Consider the following 21363-nt stretch of genomic DNA (forward strand, 5'->3'; position numbering starts at 1 on the left):
GAGAAGATATACTTAGAATGAATCAAAATGATTTCAGTTTCATGACGCGAACTAAGAAACGATTTCAATCATCAACATGGAGGCACAAAATTAAATAATGAACATTATGAATATATGTGAAATATGGATGGATGTCTGCATTGTAGTCTTCTAACCCACAGGTGATGAAACCGACAAAGCTGTCGTTGGACAGATAAAGGATCTTTGTGGGATCCAAAGAAATTGCTGAAAAGAAGCTAATGCATAAATAGGCTAGGTAGGATACTTACTACTGTTCTCAAATTTAATCGTATTAGACAAGAAATACAGCTTCTATCTCACCATATCATACAATACTCCCCACCGTTGCCCACTTGCTATCCGGTGAAATGGAATCTATGGATTTAACTCCTATTGACGGGGATGGTAGTATAGAATTAGGCAGCGGCCAGGACCTTCGTTCAGAAATTACGTTCGAGGCCCCGACAGCGGCATTATGTCCCCATTGTTACAGACACGTCGGCCAACCTCCGCGAAGACAGTCTCAAATCCATCCGCCGGTGATACCGAATTCACATGCTACTCATGCCGAACTCCAGGATGCAATTAACGCGGCATTGGAAAACCAACTCGGTGAACAAAATTATGATGAAGTGAAAGTGTTGCTTCTCAATTGGGAAGACATGTGCTTGAAGAAGTCTGAATATGAATCTTCTATCCTTGAGCAGACCGTAAAGTTAAAGGAAGTCTTTCAAAATGACTATCATTACGATGTTGAACATTATTTCATTCCCTCAGTGAACCCTTACTTTCAGCTCCTGAATGACATTTCTGAAACCATAAGGGATCTCGCCGACAAATCGGGAAAGTCAGTGCTTTTTATACTGTACTACAACGGGTATAGTTCTATACAGGACGGTGGTCAACTCATGTGGTCGGCGTAAGTATTCCTCACTAAAGTTCAAGTTACTGCATATTACTGAAGGTAAAGCATAGCCATAAAGACTGGGGCCCAGCCCTATCATGGTACGATCTTCAAAGATTACTCGAGACTGCCTTGGTGGACGTTCTTTTGCTTCTAGATTGCGACCAGTCTATCGGCCCAACAACGAAAGGCCTATGTGGCACAATGGAAGTTCTTGCGGGCAGCAGCCGAGAACACAAAGCCTCAGGGCTAGAAAAAGACTCTATATTTGCCTCCTCTTTTACTCACACATTAGCAAAACATCTTCGAGAACAAGCTTCACATTTGCACGGGCTACTAGTAACAGAACTCCAGGCTTTGTTGAGTCTCGATAAAACTCTGGAAGGTCAGTCTCCGATTCACGGCGTTCTGAAACGCCACGGAAATCCGATAAAATTGCGCCCACTGCTCTCGAAGGTCGAAGTGGAAGAGACGGCGTCCCGAAAATATTGTGCATTTAAAGCTAGCCGGAGTCCCTTTGTCTCCATTAGATATCGGGGAGAAGGCTATTCAAAGCCCGTTGCCATCAAATCTGAACTGAAGGCTCTTGTTTCCGTGTCGTTTCGGGGGGAGATTTCTCCACATCTAGACGACTTTATCGAGTTGTCGAGCACACAGCGCAAGGGCGAATTTTTGAAGATAGAGATACAAGCTCTCAACATAGGAGCCGCCCTTGACTGTCGCTCGAGCATGGTGCTATTCTCGATGCCTGTCACCCTATGGGCCCATCTCGAAGATTTACCTGGTTGCTCCCTTATTGGATTTGTTAAGACATGGAGTTCATGACGGGTGTATGGAGCGCTGGAACAGATAATAGTTCTAATAGCAAAGGTGTTCTTGACTTGAGAAATCTAGGCGTCGGCTATGCCTGGATTGCATCCCCATCCATTCCTTAGGGTTAAGTACGTGGGTGCCTTGGCGCCTAAGGCTAACATGATAGTAACATCCTATCCAGCGACGTCGACTCATTTTATTTCTACATCTTTCTACTTGTGTTCGACGAGAAACACCATGGACCAGTATTTGATCATGGAGCAACCATGCGTACTATATGTATTAGTGCTTACTCATTTACCTAAGTGTAGCACCCCTTGTGCCTAGATTCCAACAGACCATGATTCCTCTCAAGAATGTGAGTGCCGAACAGGGCGTCTTCAAAATGTACAAAAATGACAAACTTGCCGATGGGACTAAGTTTGATCGCGCCGGGAAATGCAAGCATACCAGAGACACATTGTTTTGGCATGCATGGTATGATGGATGGAGCTGGTCTGGGCGGTCCAAGATGGTATGGACGCGACATCAATTGACTTTCACGAGTTTCATGCTTTGTTACTTCTAATATCATACCTGTTCTTTTGTGCTGTGAGGCCTGATTTCTCTTTTCTTTCTCGTATGCCATATCACAAACTATGTATATAGAGCTTGTGTGGATGGCTTTTGCCTCCACAGCAGCGGCAAATATTGGTCCATTGCCGCTGCCAGAGCCAACTCAGCTTTTCGCTCCTGACAATGGCCTGCTCAAGTTGTCACCCGAGCCGTACGTTTTGAATCCATCTCTACCGACTATTGAGGTGGACTACTAATAGAAGGACATAATCCAGTATTTCCGCTCTCGCCGGGGCTCTACTGCCTTTCCTGTTTACGCAATCAGGATCACCAGTACCGACATCTGCGCAAGATTCACCTTCATCCCAAACGCCTTCTCCTGCTGCTACCAGTACTACTCCCTCTCCTGCTGCTACCAGTACTACTCCCTCTCCTGCTGCTACCAGTACTACTCCCTCTCCTGCTGCTACCAGTACTACCCCCTCTCCTGCAACTCCCAGTACTACTCCCAGCTCGACACCGGCCAGTAGCTCGGGGTATAACAATGGAGGTCCAAAAGTGCCCGGCAGCACTCCAAGTGTGAGCCGATCGGCCAGTCGATCAGCGAGTAGTACTCCAGGCGGCTCAAGTAGCTCAGGTAAAACCAGCACGAACTACTGCATGGGTGCACAGACAACCCAAACGCCAACCGAATACTGGTTACACGCACAGGATCATACTGGGAACGGTCGAGGATATGCCCCTTTTGTCGAAGGGAACCCGTCGTATCCCGTATATCGCGATGTGACGGCGTATGGCGCGAAAAATGATGGTACAGGAAACCAGACCTCTGCTATCCAACAGGCCATCAACACTGATGGCCAGGGAGGCACCCGCGAGAGCAAGGGCAACACCTATATGCCTGCCGAGGTGTTTCTACCAGGGGGTGTATACACGCTTGGAAGTACGCTCACTCTCCGCCTGGGAACGATCATAGTGGGAGACCCCTTGAATAGGCCAATAATTAAAGCGAGCTCTGACTTCATTGGTTCTACTCTTGTCAATGGTCAAGATCCTGCCAGTGGACACCCGGAGACTGTTTTTATGATTGCTATGCGCAATGTCATCCTTGATACTACGGACATCGACTCGTCTTACTCCTTCACAGCTTTGCAGTGGGGAATTGCGCAAGGGTGTGCCTTGAGCAATGTGGAAATAAACATGCCGCAAGATTCTGTTGGACATATTGGTATTCACCTCAATGGCGGGTCTACTATTGCAGTTACTGATGTTGTACGTTTTCTTCTGTTATTTTTGTGCCTACATATGAAAGAATAAGCTAATAATAACATAGACAATCAACGGTGGCGGTATTGGCATCCAGAACTCAAATCAGCAAGTGAACTTCAAAAACATCAATTTCAATGGCTGTCGAACTGGTTTTGCTGCAACTGGAGGGTTCACCGTCGTTCTGCAATCTGCCACTTTCCAAAACTGCGGGCTCGGAATTGATATGACAAAAAATGATCTGGGGTCAATGGTAGTGCTAGACTCTAGGTCAACAAATACCGGTACGCTAGTCAAGTTTCATGATTCTTCAAACGACTCTGGATCCCGAAACAGCCAGATTGTGATTGAGAATCTGTCTAGTAGCGGCCAATATCCTATTGCTGTAACTTCGGACGGAACAACAGTACTCAATTCCCAAAGCTATGTTGACACATGGATTTACGGAAACGATATACCAGGTTCCTACAAGGCCGGTGAAAGTGCATACACAACACGGCCAAGTACCCTTCTGGATGGCAATGGTCGATACTTCATACGCAAACAGCCAGATTATTCTAACTATCCTGCTAGTCAAGTCGTGAATGTAAAGAAAGTATCCGGTCTTCCCGTCAAGGGAGATGGCGTAACGGACGACTCGACAAATTTGAATGCTATTCTTCGTCAAAATGCTGCTAACTGCCAAATCACATATTTTCCTTATGGCGTCTATATTTTGCGAGATACGCTGTTTATTCCCCCTGGCAGCAGAATTATTGGTGAGGCGTGGGCTGTACTATCAGGCGCAGGCTCTGCTTTCACGGATACATGGAATCCACGGGCCGTGGTCAAGGTCGGCTATCCCGGCGATGTTGGCGTTGCTGAGATCCAAAACATGCGCTTCACCGTCTCTGAGGTGTTACCAGGTGCTATACTTTTGGAAATTAACATGGCAGGCACCAACCCAGGTGATGTCGGCCTTTGGAACACTTTAACTACAGTTGGTGGTACGGCGGACACGTCGGTCTCAACTAGCTGTATCAACCAAGACCCAAGCTACTGTATGGCAGCTTTCATGCACGTGCACCTCGCAGAGTCATCTTCGGCGTATGTCGAAAATCACTGGGGTTGGACAGCAGACCACAATCTAGACGGCGGACCTTCTGTCATCGTTATATCTAGCGGCCGAGGTATCCTCGTCGAATCCACTCGAGCTACATGGCTCGTTGGCACGAGCTTTGAGCACAACTGGCTATATCAATATAATATCCATAGTGCTCAGAATATCTACGCAGGCATGATGCAGACCGAGACTCCCTACATGCAAGGTGAAGGCGCCATCCAAACGGTACCAGCCCCGTGGAGCATATCAAACCAGTACAACGACCCGGACTACTCCTGGTGCTCCAGTACAGATCAACACTGTCGCTCCGCATTATCGACAAATGTTGACGGGGGATCCAACATCATGCTATACGGCTCTGCTGCATGGGCTTTCTTCGAGGGAACCTGGAACGGCCTTTACAATACCCCATGTGCCAGCGGCATATGCCAGACGAATATGATGCGAGTGACTAATACCACGCATAATTTGGCATGGTATTCATTGAGCACGAAGTCGACTGATGTGATGGTGCTAGATGCACATTCTAATCCCAGGGAATATAACAATCCTGGTGGGTGGTCTGGGATGATACAAGCCTATCGTCAATTTATGGCCTGAACGGGTTAAATTTATTGCATCTTAACGGCTTTGGTTTGACTATTATGCTCTTCTTTTTCAACTTTCTAAAGTCCGCTTTTCAATGTTGACAAGATCTCCTTCAAGTGTATTACGGTATATCTGTAATGCGACTTTTCTATATGTATGCATGTACATATTACCTACCGCGCTTCTATCTACCTATTTAATCAGATTATACAATATAAACTGAGTTTATCCCAAACTAATGTCATTGCCACGTATTTGAATGCGTTCCATGGCCGGGACTGAAGATATCCATATTGGCTACTTGGATTTCTAGCGGATTTGATCGTTGTGGCCATAACGTCGGAATGCCAGAAACCCCTCCCTACAGTTCCAAAGAGCTACTGCTCAAATTTAGGAGTAATTCGTCTCTCATCATGGAGGCATGTGACCATACTCGACATCTTTTGCGTCAACCTCGGCGCCCTTGTCCAGTAGCAGCTTCATAATGACTTTATGATTCTTCTTAGTAGCCTTTGAGAGCGGTGTCTGGCCATACCTATTTTTTGAGTTTACCCTAGCACCCTTATCCAGAAGCAACTTGACGATAGCTTCATTACCATTTTCGGCGGCCAATGAGAGTGGCATCTGAACATACGCGCCATCCTCAAAGTTGAACTTAGCACCCTTATCCAGCAGCAGCTTGACGATGGCTTCATCACCGTTTTCAACAGCCATTGAGAGCGGCATCCAACCATAGTCCTTATCCTTAGCCTCAACATCGGCGCCTCTGTCCAACAGCAACTTGACAATGGCTTTGTCGCCATTTTCAACGGCAAAGAAGAGCGGTGTCCAACCATTTTCACTATCCTTTGAGTCAATTCCTGCGCCCCTGTCTAACAGCAGCTTAATAATAGCTTCATCACCAACTTTCGCGGCCAATAAGAGCGGTGTCCAATTATGCCCATCATTCTTTGAGTCGATCTCAGCGCCCTTGTCCAGTAGCAGCTTGACAATAGTCTCATGACCATACTTAGTAGCCCACGAGAGCGGTGTCTGACCATATGCATCATCCTTCAAATCAATCACAGCGCCCTTATCTAACAGAAGCTTGATGATGGCCTCATAACCGTTCACAATCGCCCATAACAGCGGTGTCCGACCATATTCGCTATCCTTGGAATTGACCTCAGCCCCCCTTTCCAGCAGTATCTTGACGATGGCTTCATGACCAAAATATGATGCCACCATAAGATCTGTAAAATTCTCGGTAGCACGTATACGTACGGTCTGCCAAAAAATCCGGAACCAAGTCAAGTAGCTCTTCGAGTCTGGATCACAAATTCTAAGTGCGATAGGTATAATGTCAGCATCATCAGTGATCTTAGCCTCGCGGAAGTGAGCGCCCCAGAATTTGGCCGAGTAATCCAAGAAGGAGCGGCTATGGATGGATGGGCTGACTTCCTCCTTCGCATCTGTCGAAACGATAGCGTCGGAGTTCAAAAGATTCAAGTACAGAACGCAGAGTTCCGCAAGAATGGCATGTGCTTGGTTACTAGTAATAGAATAATACCAGCTTGCCCCGGGATTCGACGGAACAGCTGTAGGCGATGCCAGATCTGCGAGGAGAAAATCGCGAGCTGTTTTGTGGAGAAGATAAACTCTGTCATGATATATTGAGACGAACAATCCACATCATGACCTGAGACGCGGCTCGAAGTCTTCCTCGTCCTCAAGATCAAGGTCCCGAATGGACTGTAATGTAGTGTTTATATTCAAGGCAACATTCATTTCCGCGAGTGTTAATGACCGACTCGCAGCCAAAATGATAGCCAAGGCTTTACGAACCATCCAATCGTTCTTGGACTTGTTAAGGATTTTCTCATATGCTTCATTGATGGTCCTTGGGAGCTTTGCAACCGTCGACTCAATCCCCTTTTTCGTCTTTTTGAAGTTTTCTTTTTCCAGATAGTCGAACACAAGGCATACCCACAAATAAGTGCGGTTAGGTGTCTCCTGTAGTCTTTTCTCCAGGTGGTTCTTGATTTCTGGTGAGAGACGCTGCTTCTTCGAAAGTAGATTTACCCGGTGTGTAATGACTCTATTCACCTCCTGACTTATGGTTTCGGATTCTTTCTCTCCATGTATACGGATATTTGGGAAAGCTTGCAATAGGCCACGAAACCGAGACACAATCTGTTCATACGGACGGCTCGTTAGAAGATACTTTAACTTCCCATTGCCTAGCTGGCTGGCGCGTAACTGGCTCGCAATGTTCTGTATCAGGTCTGCAAATTCTGGTTCAGCACATTCATCCAGGGCATCGAGGACCATGATTATAGGCCCTGCTCGGGTGTCTTGAACAGCGTTTCCCAGAACCTTCCAGAGTGATTCCGAAGAATTAATTAAACCTTGCCCAACAATCTCATATTGTGTCATGGCATGTTCGACCAGAGACGGCTTGTGTTCGAAGAGCTGGTGAAGTAGAGCGCAAAGGGCCTGTCGGATGGTGTTCTGATCCTGGTCTTTAAAGAAGAAGTAGCATATGGTCGACGATTGTGGTAGACCGTGGTCGATCAGGTACTTGGCCAGCACCGACTTTCCACAACCAGGGTCCGCTGAGACTAGGAGGGGGCCGAAATCCTGTTCCAACCATGTTTGGTAATTTATGTGTCTGAGGAACCAAAGGCACGTATCTTCAACCCTTTCATCCACTCGGTCCTTGTACCACTCGTATGTAATATCCCTGCTACTGGTTGTAAGGCGGAATAGCTGATGGCATTTTCGTCTCTCTTTTCGCTCCTCTTGGGACAATTTATCCCTGGCTAGATCTTTATGAAATTGCAGCTGCTCCTTTGCGGTATGCTCAGTCTGTCTGGCAATGTCCCGGGTCTCCTTCCCAACGTCTAGATGTTCTTCTGCAACTTTATGAATGCCTGTGCTGGGATTAGCACGTATTACTACCGTGGTTGTAAAACACTCGAATTACCAGATAAAAGTTCACTGATCTTCTTCTCAGCTTCAATACTTTTCGGAGCTATTCGGCAGAGTAAATCTTTCGCATATGCCGCAGCCACCATGGCTGCGTACCCTTGCCATTCTTTATTTTTATGGGTGTCTGCGTAGTCACAGATACCGCGAATGACTAAGCAAGGAAACTGATTCATTAACAACCCTGCCGCTTCCATTTCAAAACAGAGCACGCCACTTTCTGCTGACAATTTATCTCGAATTAACGCGTCCTTCATCAAACTATTCGCAGAGGCGATGAGGCCGTAGTGGATGGCCGGGTTATCTTCATGTTTGGACCGATGGCGTCTTGGTACCAATTTTGTTGTATCATTTCCACAAGACGCTCCGCAGCTTATTTCGCTGTTGACAGGATGGGTGACTCCAGTTCGAGACAGCCTGTCATTACTTATATTTGGTCGCCTATACTCACGTTGCAGTCTTGGGTGCTTCTTTAGAATGTCGTTAATGGCCTCCTCAAGCTGATGCCCTTGAACCTTATAATGATTTTTGAGCCCGTTCACTGCAGCCCGTAGGAGGATTGGCGGCTGGTTTAGAAAGCCTGTTCTGCGAAAACTTTGCCTTTCTATAGTCTTGCCAAAGCCATATTGAAACACTCCACCATTTCCTTCGCGAGGAGCACTGACCACAACATCGCCTAGGCGAATATCATGCTGTTGACTCGGGGCGCCGCCGCCGATACCGACCATTAGGCCAATCCGGATATTGGGAAAGCTATGCAGCATGTCTCTTGCGACACTCGTTGCAGAGGAAATCCCGTATTCACCGTCTGGCAGAACAGCAATAACAACATTGTGCTTCCCAATTCTACCCAAGACATAATCATTGTTATCATTCTGAGAAACATGTTCTGTCCCTTCGTGCATTTCGTCAAGAAACAGCTGCGCGGCAACATGCTCCGTGTTTACGGCGCAGATCCATCCAACAGTGTAACTCGCATTGTTCTTACATGCTGGTTGTCGAGCATCAGCCGTATCATCATTCTCTGGGGCCGTCTTATTCGCTAAAATCGAAACAGATTCCGGAGTGTTACTGCCTTTGTCACCTGGAATCGTCTCTTTACCTTCTAATATATCACCCCATTCACTGCTGGAAATAAATTCATTGGGTACCGCTGTCTCAGTGGGTTCATCGCTTTGTTGGCGACGTTTACCGGAAGTCCAGTCCATCGCGAGCAGAAAACATAGGTAGACACGGCGACGACCAGAGCACAAATCAGAACTACATGTTGAGATCGGGTGAAATCGCCAGTGAGGAATCGCGAGGCAAGAGAGTACAGCATGGCAGCAGTCGTTACAACCGACTTGTCATGAGTTGTGGTGTTGGCTGCGGAAGAGAGAACATTTGGCAAGTAATCTAACCCAATCCATCAACTGAGAGACTGGCCAGACGCTAAAGTGAACAAGTCCCCCGCTTGGTTGGCTTGGCGGCGGATATATGCAACAGATCCACTCTTGGAAGTCATTCAATTGGTGATTCCATAATCTCATACTTCCTAATTAGGATAGGCTCCCGAGCATCTACACCAGGGACGATGGGACTAGTCCCAGAATGGCAATCTCCTATGATTCCATAATCGTCCTTGATCAATGTTATTTGAAAGTTATTGTATAAGGAGTCTACTAGGCTGAACTTTGCTGATGGTGGGCGGTATAAGATAAACGAGGCTATTTGTAATCGTCGATTCACGTAGCAAATCCATTCAGCTATTAGGTACCTAGGTAACGACGTAGTCGTCTCTCAGGTATAAATAGACCTCTAGCTACTTGTCATTATATCAACTTTTCTTCAATTCAGCACTCCTGCTTGGTTCTCTATCAGCATTTCTTGACTTAACTCAACCATTTTTTTCCAACTCTCTCAGAAGTTCTTCACAATGTTCTTCATTGGAGCCAAACTCTTCCTTGCAGGTGCATTACTCGGGTTGTCAGCCGCAGCTCATCCCCTTGAAACAGAAGGAGAATCATGTGAAGCACCTCATAGGGCCAAGGCAGTTTATTTTCTGACAAATGAGGATTTGAACTCGGTGGTTTCAATCCCAATAAATCTCGACGGTACACTCTCTGGAGGTCTGACGACACCCACCGGAGGGAATGGCAGTAGTACTGTTAATGCCACCGGTGGCCCCAACGGTCCCGATGCTCTGGGCTCACAATCTGCTTTGACTGTTTTAGAAAATGTAAGATAGTATTTAGATCCCTGCTGTGCTTGATCGAAGCTGACTCTCTGCTTCACATTATGTAGCTTCTATTTGCTGTCAATCCCGGATCGAACACTTTGAGCATGATGAAAATCTCAGAGGCAGACCCAACAGTTCTTACTCTCCTCGGTGAACCAGCTCCCTTGCCTGGTCAATTTCCTGTGACGGTGGCGGCTTCGAACAAGAACAGCTTGGTCTGTGTAGGCACAACGGGTGCCATAGCTGGAATTTCTTGCGCTTCCTATACATCTCAAGGTTTAGGTGAAATGAGTCCACTGATTTCATTTAACTTGAATCAAACTTCACCTCCCTCCGGGCCTTTGAATGGTGTGGCTCAGACATTTTTCTCTGAGGACGAAACCCGTCTTTTCACCACGGTGAAAGGTGACCCTGCCAGTAATAACACCGGTTTCGTGTCTGTGTTACCCATTGAAAACTTTTACGTCTACTCTGGAGCGCACGATATCCGAAGTTCACCAAACGGAACGGCCGTACTATTTGGATCCACAGTCATACCTGGGACTTCCACCATCTTTTCGGCTGATCCTTCTTTTGGGGCGGCAATTCTCCAGCTGAATCCATTCACAGACGAGGTTTCGCTGGTTTCGAAACAAATTATTGCAGGTCAACAAGCAACCTGCTGGGCTGCTTATTCCAAGGAAAGACAAAGTGTTTTCGTAACTGATGGAGCAGTCAATCGCCTGGTCGAGTTGAGCGCAGTGGATACCCAAATCGTATCAATTGTCAAGCTCACCAACGGTGACCCTGGATTAATTGATCTCAAAGTCTCTGGTCGTTACATATACGCTTTATCTCCGGGTAATGGCACCAATCCTGCCGCCGTGACTGTCGTGGATTCTTTCATAGGCCGTCAGATTCAGCATTTCCTTGTCGATGGATTGGGTGCTAGTAAAAGCTCGCAAGGTATGGCGCTTTTGGAATAGGTTACAAATCCTTACCATAATGCTATATGGAAACGCAAGTATTGGGACTCCTAAATAGCAACTCCAAATGTTTTTGCATTAGTCAATATTAAGCCAACTTAAAGTTCACATACCTACGAGAACTGGCTTTTGCGAATGTTTGAACCAATTATGTATCTGTCTTTTTTTTAAATGCCACGAGACCAGTACTTCCTATACCTTATAGCGAGTCTCTCTCCTTCCTGAGTTCGTTAGTGAAGTCAACCAAGCCATCCCACTCTTCAGTACAAATGCTCTACGGCATCTCATCTTAAATGGCTACGTATAATATTATGTCTAGGTATAGTGTGATACTCCGTAGGACCTCGCGATAATACTATTGCTTCCATACAAAATGAAGAAACAAAACGATTGAACCTTCAGCTAGAAGTCAATATCTCAGCCACCATTTTGACACAGATATCTTTCTCGACAACTGCGCCAAATCTATTCGATCGAGATCAGAAACAGAACAGAAACGCGGATACCCATGATCTAGCATATACGTACCCGTAACACTTTATATGATTTAGTAAATTCTCGGCCAGTTTACGCAGCTGGCCAATGCCGGGTTTGTATGCAAGTGGTTGGTCGACAATATAATTCCATGCTTGTATAGGGCTGAATTCGTCATCACAGACAAGCTCGGAAGATAAGGTCGTTAGACGGTCGAAAATTGCCTTTGAAGCTTCTAAGGATGGAGAATTGTCGGTGAAGGACTGTGGATAGTGGTTGGCATTCAACATTGGCATCGAGGCGGTTAGAACATGGCCAGAAGGCTCACTTGGATTGTTCAAGTCGAGATGGATGTGACCAAGACAAGGTTTTTCAAGTCTACGATTCATGGTCAGATAATAAACAGAGTGAATATCAAGTGTTTAATACTTACGTCAGTACGAATTCCATACCATCGGCAAGTACAGATGTATCTGTCGACTTTTTGACTTGTGTATGCTGGTCTCGTACGGGATGGTAAGATGACGGCGACACTGAATAATGAAAGCAAGGCATAGGTGATTAAACCTATGTTGTATTCAAAGAGCAGAAGACAAGTTTCGTACCGGTTTTATTGGTAGTACCTGTGTTCAGTGAGGTTTGATGCAGTGTAGAAATGTTGCTGTTATGTTCGGCGGTGGATGATGCCGCAAATTGCTCGTCCATAGTGGCGTTGGGTGTAGACATATCGATGTCATTGCGCCTCAAAGCATCTTCGAGTTGACCTACATGGGCACTTAATTCTCGTATCTTCTTCAAGAAGCCGGCTTCATTTGCTCGAAGACGCAAGACTTCGCTTTCCAGTGTCTTGAAGTATTGCTCTTTGCGTTCTCGATGAGTCCTGTTCCAAGGTAAGCTGTAGATCAACAAGAGCACTTTTGATGAGCCAGTTCACTGTTGAGCTTTGCGGACTTGTTCTCGACGTCTCAAGTACGCGGACTGATCTCGGTTAGAGGAACTACTCGTTTCGTTGTCCTTGTCTTGGGCTTTAGATATCCACATAAAGCGAGCGTTAGCCAATATGTGTGCTATTGCGTTCAGGTGCAGGCAGTCATTGTGCAGCTCATGTTTTGAATGCGTAGAACAGACCGTTTAAGTCTTATTAAAAGAAGATGTTTACCCACCCTTGGTCGACCAGTGGCCTGATAAGAAGGTAAATGTTTTCTTCATTTCGGATTTATTCGGGAGATATATAAGTAACTCGAGCTGCAGGTGCTTGATGATATGTTCAGACTCCAGCTTTGTAGGTTAAAATTGAGTGAGACACGATTTTCTTTTTTGATTACGGGATCAAGAAGTATCCTAAAGTAGTTAGGGTTAAACTAGTTGAAGCCAAAAGTCAATTCAGGGTCTACAGGAAAAACTCCGTGTCGCCGCGATAGAGAACTGGTTATTTTCGTGCTGATGTGGTTTCTACTTGGAATCAGAAGCTACTATATACTGTGGCTTTCACACTCTAAATTCTTGAAGAAATGACAAGCACGGTAAGTATAGTCTTTATATAGTAGATCTATTCACACTTGAGCCACACCGGACAGACACAGAGCTCCTGAAGTAGAACTCTCGAGTCTTTAGTAGACTCTTGAAATAATACATGCATGAAAACATCAGGTAATGAGGTATAATAAGTATGTTGTAGTAAAACAGGTTTGAAACCCTTGTTCTGCTTGAACCGATACCTTGCTTTGTTTGTTTGCTTGCGTGGATAACAAGGGTCGAAAAAAACATATAATAAATGAAAAACTTGCCATAAACCCGTAAACATTAATGACATAGATAAAAGGGGCGGGGGAATACATTGATAGAAAAGAAGATCGATCTATGCAACAAATGAAATAGAACAAACAAAATATATAGTGCCAAGTGAATTACTCTGGTTTCCGTCCAACCATCAGGTACATCGGTGTGAAAAGTTTCTTTTCACCACCAGCAACCAGGCAGTCGGCAGCCAAAGCCAAGCTGTCAGCGGTTTTTTGCGTGCCATGGGGCATGACCCCGACTTTCTCCAAAGCACCAACGAAACGGTGTACGATACCACGGCCCCACCAAGTAAGGCGAGCAATGGTCAGGAAATCCCAAGCAGATTGCATATGTTTGAAGGATCCTGAAAGTGGGTAGTACCACGGTACCACGTCATCGCGATCAGCCAAGTCTTCGTGGTGTAGAAGATCGAAGCCAGCGGCCTTGATAGCGTCGAGACCCTCTGAGATCTTGACCATGTTGGAAATGCCGTCACCTTGCTCAATACCGAGACGGATTTCACGGTGCTCCTGGTTGTCATTATCGTATTCATCAGTCATCAGCCACTCGTAGACACCAAAGACACCACCGGGCTTCAAGACGCGACGAATTTCACTGTAAACACCCTCCAAGCTAGGGGCGTGAACTGTGGCTTCAATAGCATAGACGGCATCGAAACTGTTGTCCGGGAAGGGCATTTGCATGAAGTCGCCCTTTTGGAAGGTGACCTGGTTTGCAAGACCCTCGCGCTCAGAGTAGCGGGTAGCACGCTCGATCTGATAGTCATTATTGTTGAAGCCTACCACGTTGACATTGGCGAATTTGGCAATTTCACGAGCAGGTCCTCCGACACCGCATCCAACATCTAGCACCTTCATTCCATCCTTGAGCCCCATAACATGAGCAAGATAGTGTTCGTGACGAGCGATAGCTTGGTGGAAAGGTTCACCATAGGCGAAGCGGCAAAAGTGGAAAGAGGTACCCCATCCATATTCGTAGAGATCGGTGGCAAGATTGTAGTAGCTATGCAAAGGAGAGAAAAGGTGGTCAGAAGAAAAATATCGCAAATGATGGCAAGTGCAACTCACTGGCGTGTCAAAGTGGCATATTCGGCTCGTCGAGCTTCACGAGTAGCCTCTGTCTCCTGGGCAGCAGACTTGTTGTCCCAATGCTTGAAGTACTCGTCCACAGCAAGCTTTTTCGCATCGCGGTCCTTGCCGCGCATGGCAAGGAAGCCTCCCGTTTGTTGGGAGGACTTGCCGTGCAAGGCCTTGTTGAAGGCAGCATCGCGCTGATGGTCCTCCTTTTCCAATGCTGCGGGAGACATGTTTCAATTGATTCGAATGGCCGAAGAGTTTTTGCTAAAAGGGGCGAGGATCGTTGAGAACTCGAAGAGAAAGAAAAGAGAAGGGAACTGCTTGTTGAAATAGGCAGTTTTCACTGAGATAACCCAAAAGACCCGACAACAACAACACTTGTTTCTGGGGAGCAGGAAATTGTAAACAGACAATGGCAGAGAACGAAAAGGAGGTCGTCGTCGCAATCGTCCTCTCCAGAATTTCGGCGGGAGGCCGAATTGTCACGCTTTGATTGGCCGGACGAGGCTGACACCTTCCTTGGGGGAACGCGCATTCGGAGGCCGCGGGTTCCGAGCTGCAGAGTGTTCTGATTGGCCAGAAAGCGGCAATTGCCGGAGTCCTCGGGTTCCGGCCATCCTTGATTCCTTGGAATTCAGGCATCGCAGTTCTGAGAGCTGCGTCGTACGATATGGAACTCATGGTGGTGCGACGCCGAATCCTAGTATCAAACGCATCAAGACTCCGAATAATCACAATACGGTAAGCTGCTCGCATGCGCAACCTTGAAGCCTCGAAGTCTTGGCATGCATGTGATTCGGGTGACTAATCTGCCAGTCGCCCAGCCACAGGTGGCGGTCGCTCGGTGGCTACACCCGCAGCTAACAAACATCTCACTTTTCTCCGACAGCGCTCGTCGAAGAAACACCCCCCTAACACGCAAGAATGCCTCCTCAGATAAAGCAGGATTTGAATCGCTCCGGATGGGAAACCACCGACTTCCCGTCCGTGTGCGAGAGTTGTCTGCCGGAGAACCCATATGTGCAGATGTTGAAGGAAGACTATGGCGCTGAATGCAAAATCGTATGTCAAAATATTTCCACCTTCCCCGCCCTTGGATATAACCAGTGCTAACTGTGATTCCTCCAGTGTACGCGACCATTTACTATTTTTCGCTGGAAAGCAGACCGCACTGCTCGCACCAAGCGAACCAACATCTGCCTGACATGTGCCCGCCTGAAGAATTGTTGCCAATGCTGCATGCTCGACTTGTCTTTCGGTTTGCCAATTGTCGTCCGTGATGCTGCCTTGAAAATGGTCGCGCCCGGGCCGCAAAGCGGGATCAATCGAGAATTCTACGCCCAGAATCATGAAAAAGAAATCGAAGAAGGCCGTGGAGCCATCGAGGCTTACGAGAAGACGGATGAGAAGGCCCGAGAGCTTTTGAAAAGGCTCGCTAATAGCGAACCATATTACAAGAAACAGCGTCGCATTGAGGCTGCACCCCAGGATGAGGAGGACAATACAGAAGCCGATCAGGCTCCCAGTCGTAGTGCGTATGGTAACGGGCCCGGTCCGATTCGCACAAGCGATAGTCGGAGAGGGGGATCACTTAATGGGCGCGGAGGACGTGGCCGAGGAGGTGGACGTGGTGGTCGCCCATTCCCTCCTACAGCTCAACTACCCCCGTCACCTGAGGATTTCATACCTCCAGCTGACCCCAAAATCACATCGCTTTTCGTCACCGGGGTGGAGGACGATCTTCCGGAACATGAACTGCGCACCTTTTTCAGCGAATTCGGTCAATTGCGGTCGTTGATCTGTTCCCATCGTGCTCATTGCGCATTCGTAAACTACGCGACACGAGCATCCGCAGAAGCTGCTGCACTGCATTGTCAAGGCAAGGCCACTATCAAGGGATGTCCTCTCCGAGTCCGTTGGGGAAAGCCAAAGCCCTTGGATAGCATGGGTGACGAAGAACGAAGACGCAATGCTCGCGAAGGTCGACAACTCGTTCCGCCAACTCGGGCCGGTCCTTCAGGTCAGCGAGCAATCACTGCCTCCGGGGACGCTACTGGGGCTGAGAAGCCACAGTACTCCGTCGCACCTCCGCCAGGAAGCAGTGAGATTCAATATGCCAGTTTATCCGGCGAGTGAGATCTTACTTTTTTTTTTTTTCTTCATTTTTCTCCTTTTAATATATCCGTGTGACGGTTCTGCATTGTCTTATGAGCGGGCGTTCCTTTTCTTCCGTGGCTGACTGTCTTGGTTTTCTTTGTGGGCTTATGAACGAGTATTGGGGAAATAAAATTGGGAGATGTATAGTGACATGAAGCTCTTATACAAGTTATATTTCACATGCAGAGTATCGTATCCTCTGTCAACAACCACATTCAGAAAGTAACAAAACTCCTGTCGCCTTTAAAAAATCAAGAATACCAACAGACGAAGATGGCTTAATATTATGAACAGGGCTTATCAACCTTAACATTCTTCCCCCCAATCTTAACCGAGTCGTTATCACCTCTCTCAATTTCATCGTGGATTTGAAGTTCTAAGATTTTTTGTCGCCGTCAAGTCAGCATGAGAGTCTTGAATGGAAGAACATGATCAACCATAAAAAAAATGTAAATAAGATTAAGACATACCCCATTTCCCATCCTCGTCACCTTTATCCCTCATTCCCTGCACAATATTGTGCCGTAGAATACTCGCTGCCTCGACGGCGTGCTGGATCTGCATCGGTGTATCGACGCCGGTTCGTTTATGGCTATCGAATTGTTTGCGTGCTTCGGCACGAGCGGCGTAGAGGAGCGTGTAGTCATCTATCAGTAGCCCGTCTGAAGGTTAGCATTATGTTCTTTCCATTAGAGATCCTAAGCACTGTTTCCGTCTCTCGTCGGTTGAGGAGGCAAGGTAGACTGACTTCGGAAAGCTATACGTGTCGCCCGAAGGAGATTTCGGTACGCAGAGATAGCGGAGATCGAGGATGTGCTCATTTTGGTCCAATATGTATGCTCAGAATCTTTTTCTAAGTTCGAGACTGTGTACCTCGAAGGCGATCAATCGGTCGAGGAGGCAAAATGCGCTGCCGTCGAGCCTGAGTCTGGCTGAGTTTGACTCTGCAATGGACTGAGAGGTTCCGCTGGTTGCAGTTTAGAATATTTCTTGGAAATCACAAGATTTCAAACCAACTGTATATCGCTCTGTTTCCTGCTCGATACAAAAACTGAGAGTGAGTTGCGATATCAGATGGTCGTTGTCAAGTCTCGCCGGCCGAGCTGCCGAAATTCCGCCCCGCTGATTGGCTGCGTCCACATCGGAAGCTAAACGCAAAGGAAAATTATTTTTCTTAGCGGCCAGCCAAATTTCATCCAGAATTCCCCTCATTTCTCACTCCAGACAGACTCCAAGCATCGTCGTCATGGCTGCTGCACAGGTTGTCAACACCCCTCTTCCAGCCCTTCCTGAGGGCTGGTCTGCGGAAAAGGATTACAAGGTGCTCTCTGCATTGTCGAGTGCTACTCAGCGCAATGTTGAGCCTGTGGGACCGCATTTCCTGGCCCATGCCAGACGGGTATGTCTTTTCTAGAGCCAAATTTATTGAATACCTTCTTGAAACACTGTCTGACTTGTTGAATAGAAGCGTCACAACCGAACTTTCTCCGAGGATGACCGCATCCAGGCACAGAAAACCGTCAAGAAGGTTGATGAGGACGAGGACGATGAAATTTCCGAGCCCGAGGATCCAATGATGCTGCAACGGGATGCTAAAGACTGGAAGGTACTTTTTCTCATCTTCCTGTGATAATTTATATTTTACATGTTGCACTTGGGCATTCTTTCTAAATAAAGTACAGGGCCAAGACCACTATGCTGTCCTCGGTCTCAGCAAGTACCGCTACAAGGCTACCGTCGAACAAATTAAGCGCGCACACCGCAAGAAGGTCTTGCGCCATCACCCCGACAAAAAGGCTGCTGCAGGCCAAAGTGACGAAAACGATAGCTTCTTCAAGTGCATCCAGAAGGCCACCGAAATCCTCCTTGACCCCATCAAGCGTCGTCAATTCGACTCCTGCGACGAAGCTGCCAATGTCGAGCCGCCAACCAAGAAGCAGCTTGAGAAGGGCAACTTCTTCAAGCTATGGAGCCCCGTCTTCAAGTCCGAAGGTCGTTTCTCCAACAAACAGCCTGTGCCCGTAATCGGTAACGAGAACAGTACCGAGGAAGAAGTGGAGGAGTTCTATAACTTCTGGTATAACTTTGATAGCTGGCGGTCGTTTGAATACGAGGATGAGGACGTTCCGGATGATAACGAAAACCGTGATCAGAAGCGCCACGTTGAACGTAAAAATGCCAACTCGCGTCGCAAGAAGAAGACCGAGGACACAGCGCGTCTACGCAAGCTTGTTGATGACGCACTTGCTGGAGATGAGCGTATCAAGAAATTCCGTCAGGCTAAGCGTGCAGGCAAAGATAAGAAGCGTCTCGAGAAGGAAGCCGAAGCCAAGCGTCTACTAGAGGAGAAGGAGAAGGCCAAACAGGAAGAAGAGCGCAAGAAGAAGGAGGCCGAAGAGGCCGCCAAGGCTGAGCGTGAGCAGAATAAGAAGACCAAGGAGGCAGCCAAGAACGCAGCCAAGAAGAACAAGCGTGTCTTGAGGAACAGTGTCAAAGATGTCAACTACTTCGCTGAGGGTGGTGATGCTTCCGCCGCCCAAGTCGACGGTGTCTTGACTGATGTCGATACGATCATGGCAAAAATCAGCCCTGAGGAATTGGCTGCTCTTGCTGCAAAGTTGGGCAGTGCTGGCACTGATGCAGCTGCTGTCAAGGCCGCTTATACTGACGAGGTCAAGAGATTGGTAGGCGAGGGCAAGTTGAAGGAGGGCGAAATCAAAACATTGAACTAAGCTCTGCTTTTCACTTGTTTCAAAACTGTTAATATAGGTTTCCACAAGCTATAGATCTTTCCATCAATTGAATTTACATGACCATATACGGGACATGATGCAGTTGAGATCCATGGATTGCAGTGATTTATCTACCGTTAATTGGACATCTAATGACAGAGACTTTTGAAGTACTTGATTATAGAACTATATGGCTGATTAATTATGAAAAACCATGATAACCTTGGAATTACTTCCACCTATGCATAGGAATAATCCGGCATATCAAATCCCAAATTCGCAGAATTACTCATAAACGAATTGCCGGACTCCCCAGTCACTCGAGGATTAGCACCGATCATCGTGTTGGGAAATCCAATGTCGAATGGCACAACACTTTCCAAATATTCGATTTGCTCGGGGGTAAGTTTGATGCTAAGAGCAGCAATATTGCTCTCCAAATGCTCAACCTTGCGTCCGCCAACCAGGGGAAAAACACGGGGGGCTTTGGCGAGCACATAGGCCAACGCAATAGCCTGGACTGAGTCCACATTATGCTGTGCCGCCACTTCTGCAAGTGCTTCAGAGATTGCAACTTCTTTCTCATTCTGTTCACTCGCTCTCCACATGCTGCGTAACGGCTCGCCTTTGGCTTTGCGTTCCTCGATGTCCTTGCGCGATTGAAACTTCCCACCGCCCAATACATCCCACGGACAAAGCGCCATGCCGAAATGCCGGGCCATGGGGATGATGTCCCGCTCAAAATCACGCAGCATCACGTTCCAGCGTCCCTGGTAGATGGAAAACGGCGTCTTGCCGTGTGCGCACGCGTAGACATTGGCCGCCGAGACAACCCATGCTGGAGAGTCGGAGATGCCGAGGTAGAGAACTTTGCCTTGTTCGACCAGAATGTGCAGGGAATCCATCACCTCCTCGATGGAGGTGAGGTGGTCCCACCAGTGCAGATAGAGGATATCAATGAAGTCCGTCTGCAGCTTCTCCAGACTGTCGCGAACGCTCATGTGCAGGGAACGACGACTGTTTCCGACATGGTTACTTGCTTTTCCCATGCCCAGTTCATGGCCCTTGTAGTCTGTCGTATACTTGGTGGCAATGACCATTTGGTCCCGGTTCTTGCGACTGGCCATCCACTCTCCAATCCATGTTTCGGATTGCTCGTTCTGGTAGTTGTTGGCTGTGTCGATGAAGTTTCCACCGGCTTTGACGAAGGCGTCTAATAGTTTGAAGGCCGAGTCTTTGTCCATGGACCCCATGCCAGCCCACGAATTGCCAAGTGACATGCCGCCCAGCACCAGAGGCGAAACATGTATGGAGGCTGTAGAGGACAAGACGCGCAGTCTGCCCAGTGCAGTAGTGTCCGCCATCAGGTAGGTACTATTTGCTTTAAATATTCCTGTTCTCTTTAGCGAATTTCGAATGCTGGTTGTTAAACCTGAGGATATACAAGTACATGTCGGGATCTCAGGATTTATACTTATAAGCAAGAGAGGATAAATCTGCAGACCATTAAGCATGCCACCGTAGGTGACATCAAGGTCTATATTTTGGGTCTCAGCATCATACAGTCGTCAGTAGAAAATGCACTCCATGATGGCAAATTCAGTTACACAATGTGACCAAAAAGGGTATTGTTCCCGTGTTGTGATTGGCCACATGTCGTCCAGCGAATACAATATGTATTTTATTATTCCACATCTATAACTTCGAATCTTCCCTGTCGGAATTTGAGGATAATAATATAAGAGG

General features: G+C 47.2%; 9 protein-coding genes across 9 annotated transcripts, besides 1 other annotated feature; 5 read left to right on the forward strand and 4 right to left on the reverse strand.

Annotated features, from left to right (window-relative positions):
• Positions 1-368: 368 nt before the first annotated feature.
• UA08_02168 (hypothetical protein) lies at positions 369-1729 on the forward strand (the record flags this gene model as incomplete). The annotated part of the gene is made up of 3 exons (XM_020264570.1): positions 369-847; positions 884-919; positions 976-1729. The coding sequence occupies 3 exons, from the start codon at positions 369-371 to the stop codon at positions 1727-1729; spliced, it is 1269 nt and encodes a 422-aa protein (XP_020122291.1).
• A 626-nt stretch (positions 1730-2355) lies between these two features.
• UA08_02169 (hypothetical protein) lies at positions 2356-5240 on the forward strand (the record flags this gene model as incomplete). Its single annotated transcript, XM_020264581.1, has 3 exons — positions 2356-2483; positions 2548-3544; positions 3606-5240. 3 exons carry the CDS (start codon positions 2356-2358, stop codon positions 5238-5240), a joined length of 2760 nt encoding a protein of 919 aa, XP_020122280.1.
• A 399-nt stretch (positions 5241-5639) lies between these two features.
• UA08_02170 (hypothetical protein) lies at positions 5640-9403 on the reverse strand (the record flags this gene model as incomplete). The annotated part of the gene is made up of 4 exons (XM_020264593.1): positions 5640-6867; positions 6907-6959; positions 7053-8140; positions 9184-9403. The coding sequence occupies 4 exons, from the start codon at positions 9401-9403 to the stop codon at positions 5640-5642; spliced, it is 2589 nt and encodes an 862-aa protein (XP_020122281.1).
• Positions 8200-9167: a repeat region (Identified by RepeatMasker using a combination of RepBase library and repeat library created with RepeatScout).
• A 707-nt stretch (positions 9404-10110) lies between the features above and the next one.
• Positions 10111-11378, forward strand: UA08_02171 (hypothetical protein; the record flags this gene model as incomplete). The annotated part of the gene is made up of 2 exons (XM_020264604.1): positions 10111-10413; positions 10479-11378. 2 exons carry the CDS (start codon positions 10111-10113, stop codon positions 11376-11378), a joined length of 1203 nt encoding a protein of 400 aa, XP_020121826.1.
• A 398-nt stretch (positions 11379-11776) lies between these two features.
• UA08_02172 (hypothetical protein) lies at positions 11777-13061 on the reverse strand (the record flags this gene model as incomplete). The annotated part of the gene is made up of 6 exons (XM_020264615.1): positions 11777-11843; positions 11907-12230; positions 12286-12385; positions 12458-12732; positions 12787-12919; positions 13016-13061. 6 exons carry the CDS (start codon positions 13059-13061, stop codon positions 11777-11779), a joined length of 945 nt encoding a protein of 314 aa, XP_020121825.1.
• Positions 13062-13759: 698 nt separating this feature from the next.
• UA08_02173 (Sterol 24-C-methyltransferase erg-4) lies at positions 13760-14958 on the reverse strand (the record flags this gene model as incomplete). Its single annotated transcript, XM_020264626.1, has 2 exons — positions 13760-14654; positions 14720-14958. 2 exons carry the CDS (start codon positions 14956-14958, stop codon positions 13760-13762), a joined length of 1134 nt encoding a protein of 377 aa, XP_020121824.1.
• Positions 14959-15652: 694 nt separating this feature from the next.
• Positions 15653-16864, forward strand: UA08_02174 (Pre-mRNA-splicing factor slt11; the record flags this gene model as incomplete). Its single annotated transcript, XM_020264637.1, has 2 exons — positions 15653-15790; positions 15857-16864. The coding sequence occupies 2 exons, from the start codon at positions 15653-15655 to the stop codon at positions 16862-16864; spliced, it is 1146 nt and encodes a 381-aa protein (XP_020121823.1).
• Positions 16865-18131: 1267 nt separating this feature from the next.
• UA08_02175 (Zuotin) lies at positions 18132-19617 on the forward strand (the record flags this gene model as incomplete). The annotated part of the gene is made up of 3 exons (XM_020264648.1): positions 18132-18284; positions 18351-18491; positions 18568-19617. The coding sequence occupies 3 exons, from the start codon at positions 18132-18134 to the stop codon at positions 19615-19617; spliced, it is 1344 nt and encodes a 447-aa protein (XP_020121822.1).
• A 239-nt stretch (positions 19618-19856) lies between these two features.
• On the reverse strand, positions 19857-20981 carry UA08_02176 (putative aryl-alcohol dehydrogenase AAD14; the record flags this gene model as incomplete). Its single annotated transcript, XM_020264659.1, has 1 exon — positions 19857-20981. One exon carries the CDS (start codon positions 20979-20981, stop codon positions 19857-19859), a length of 1125 nt encoding a protein of 374 aa, XP_020121821.1.
• Positions 20982-21363: the final 382 nt, after the last annotated feature.

The sequence above is a fragment of the Talaromyces atroroseus genome, assembly GCF_001907595.1.
Source record: "Talaromyces atroroseus strain IBT 11181 chromosome Unknown scaffold_2, whole genome shotgun sequence".
NCBI lineage: Eukaryota > Fungi > Ascomycota > Eurotiomycetes > Eurotiales > Trichocomaceae > Talaromyces > Talaromyces atroroseus.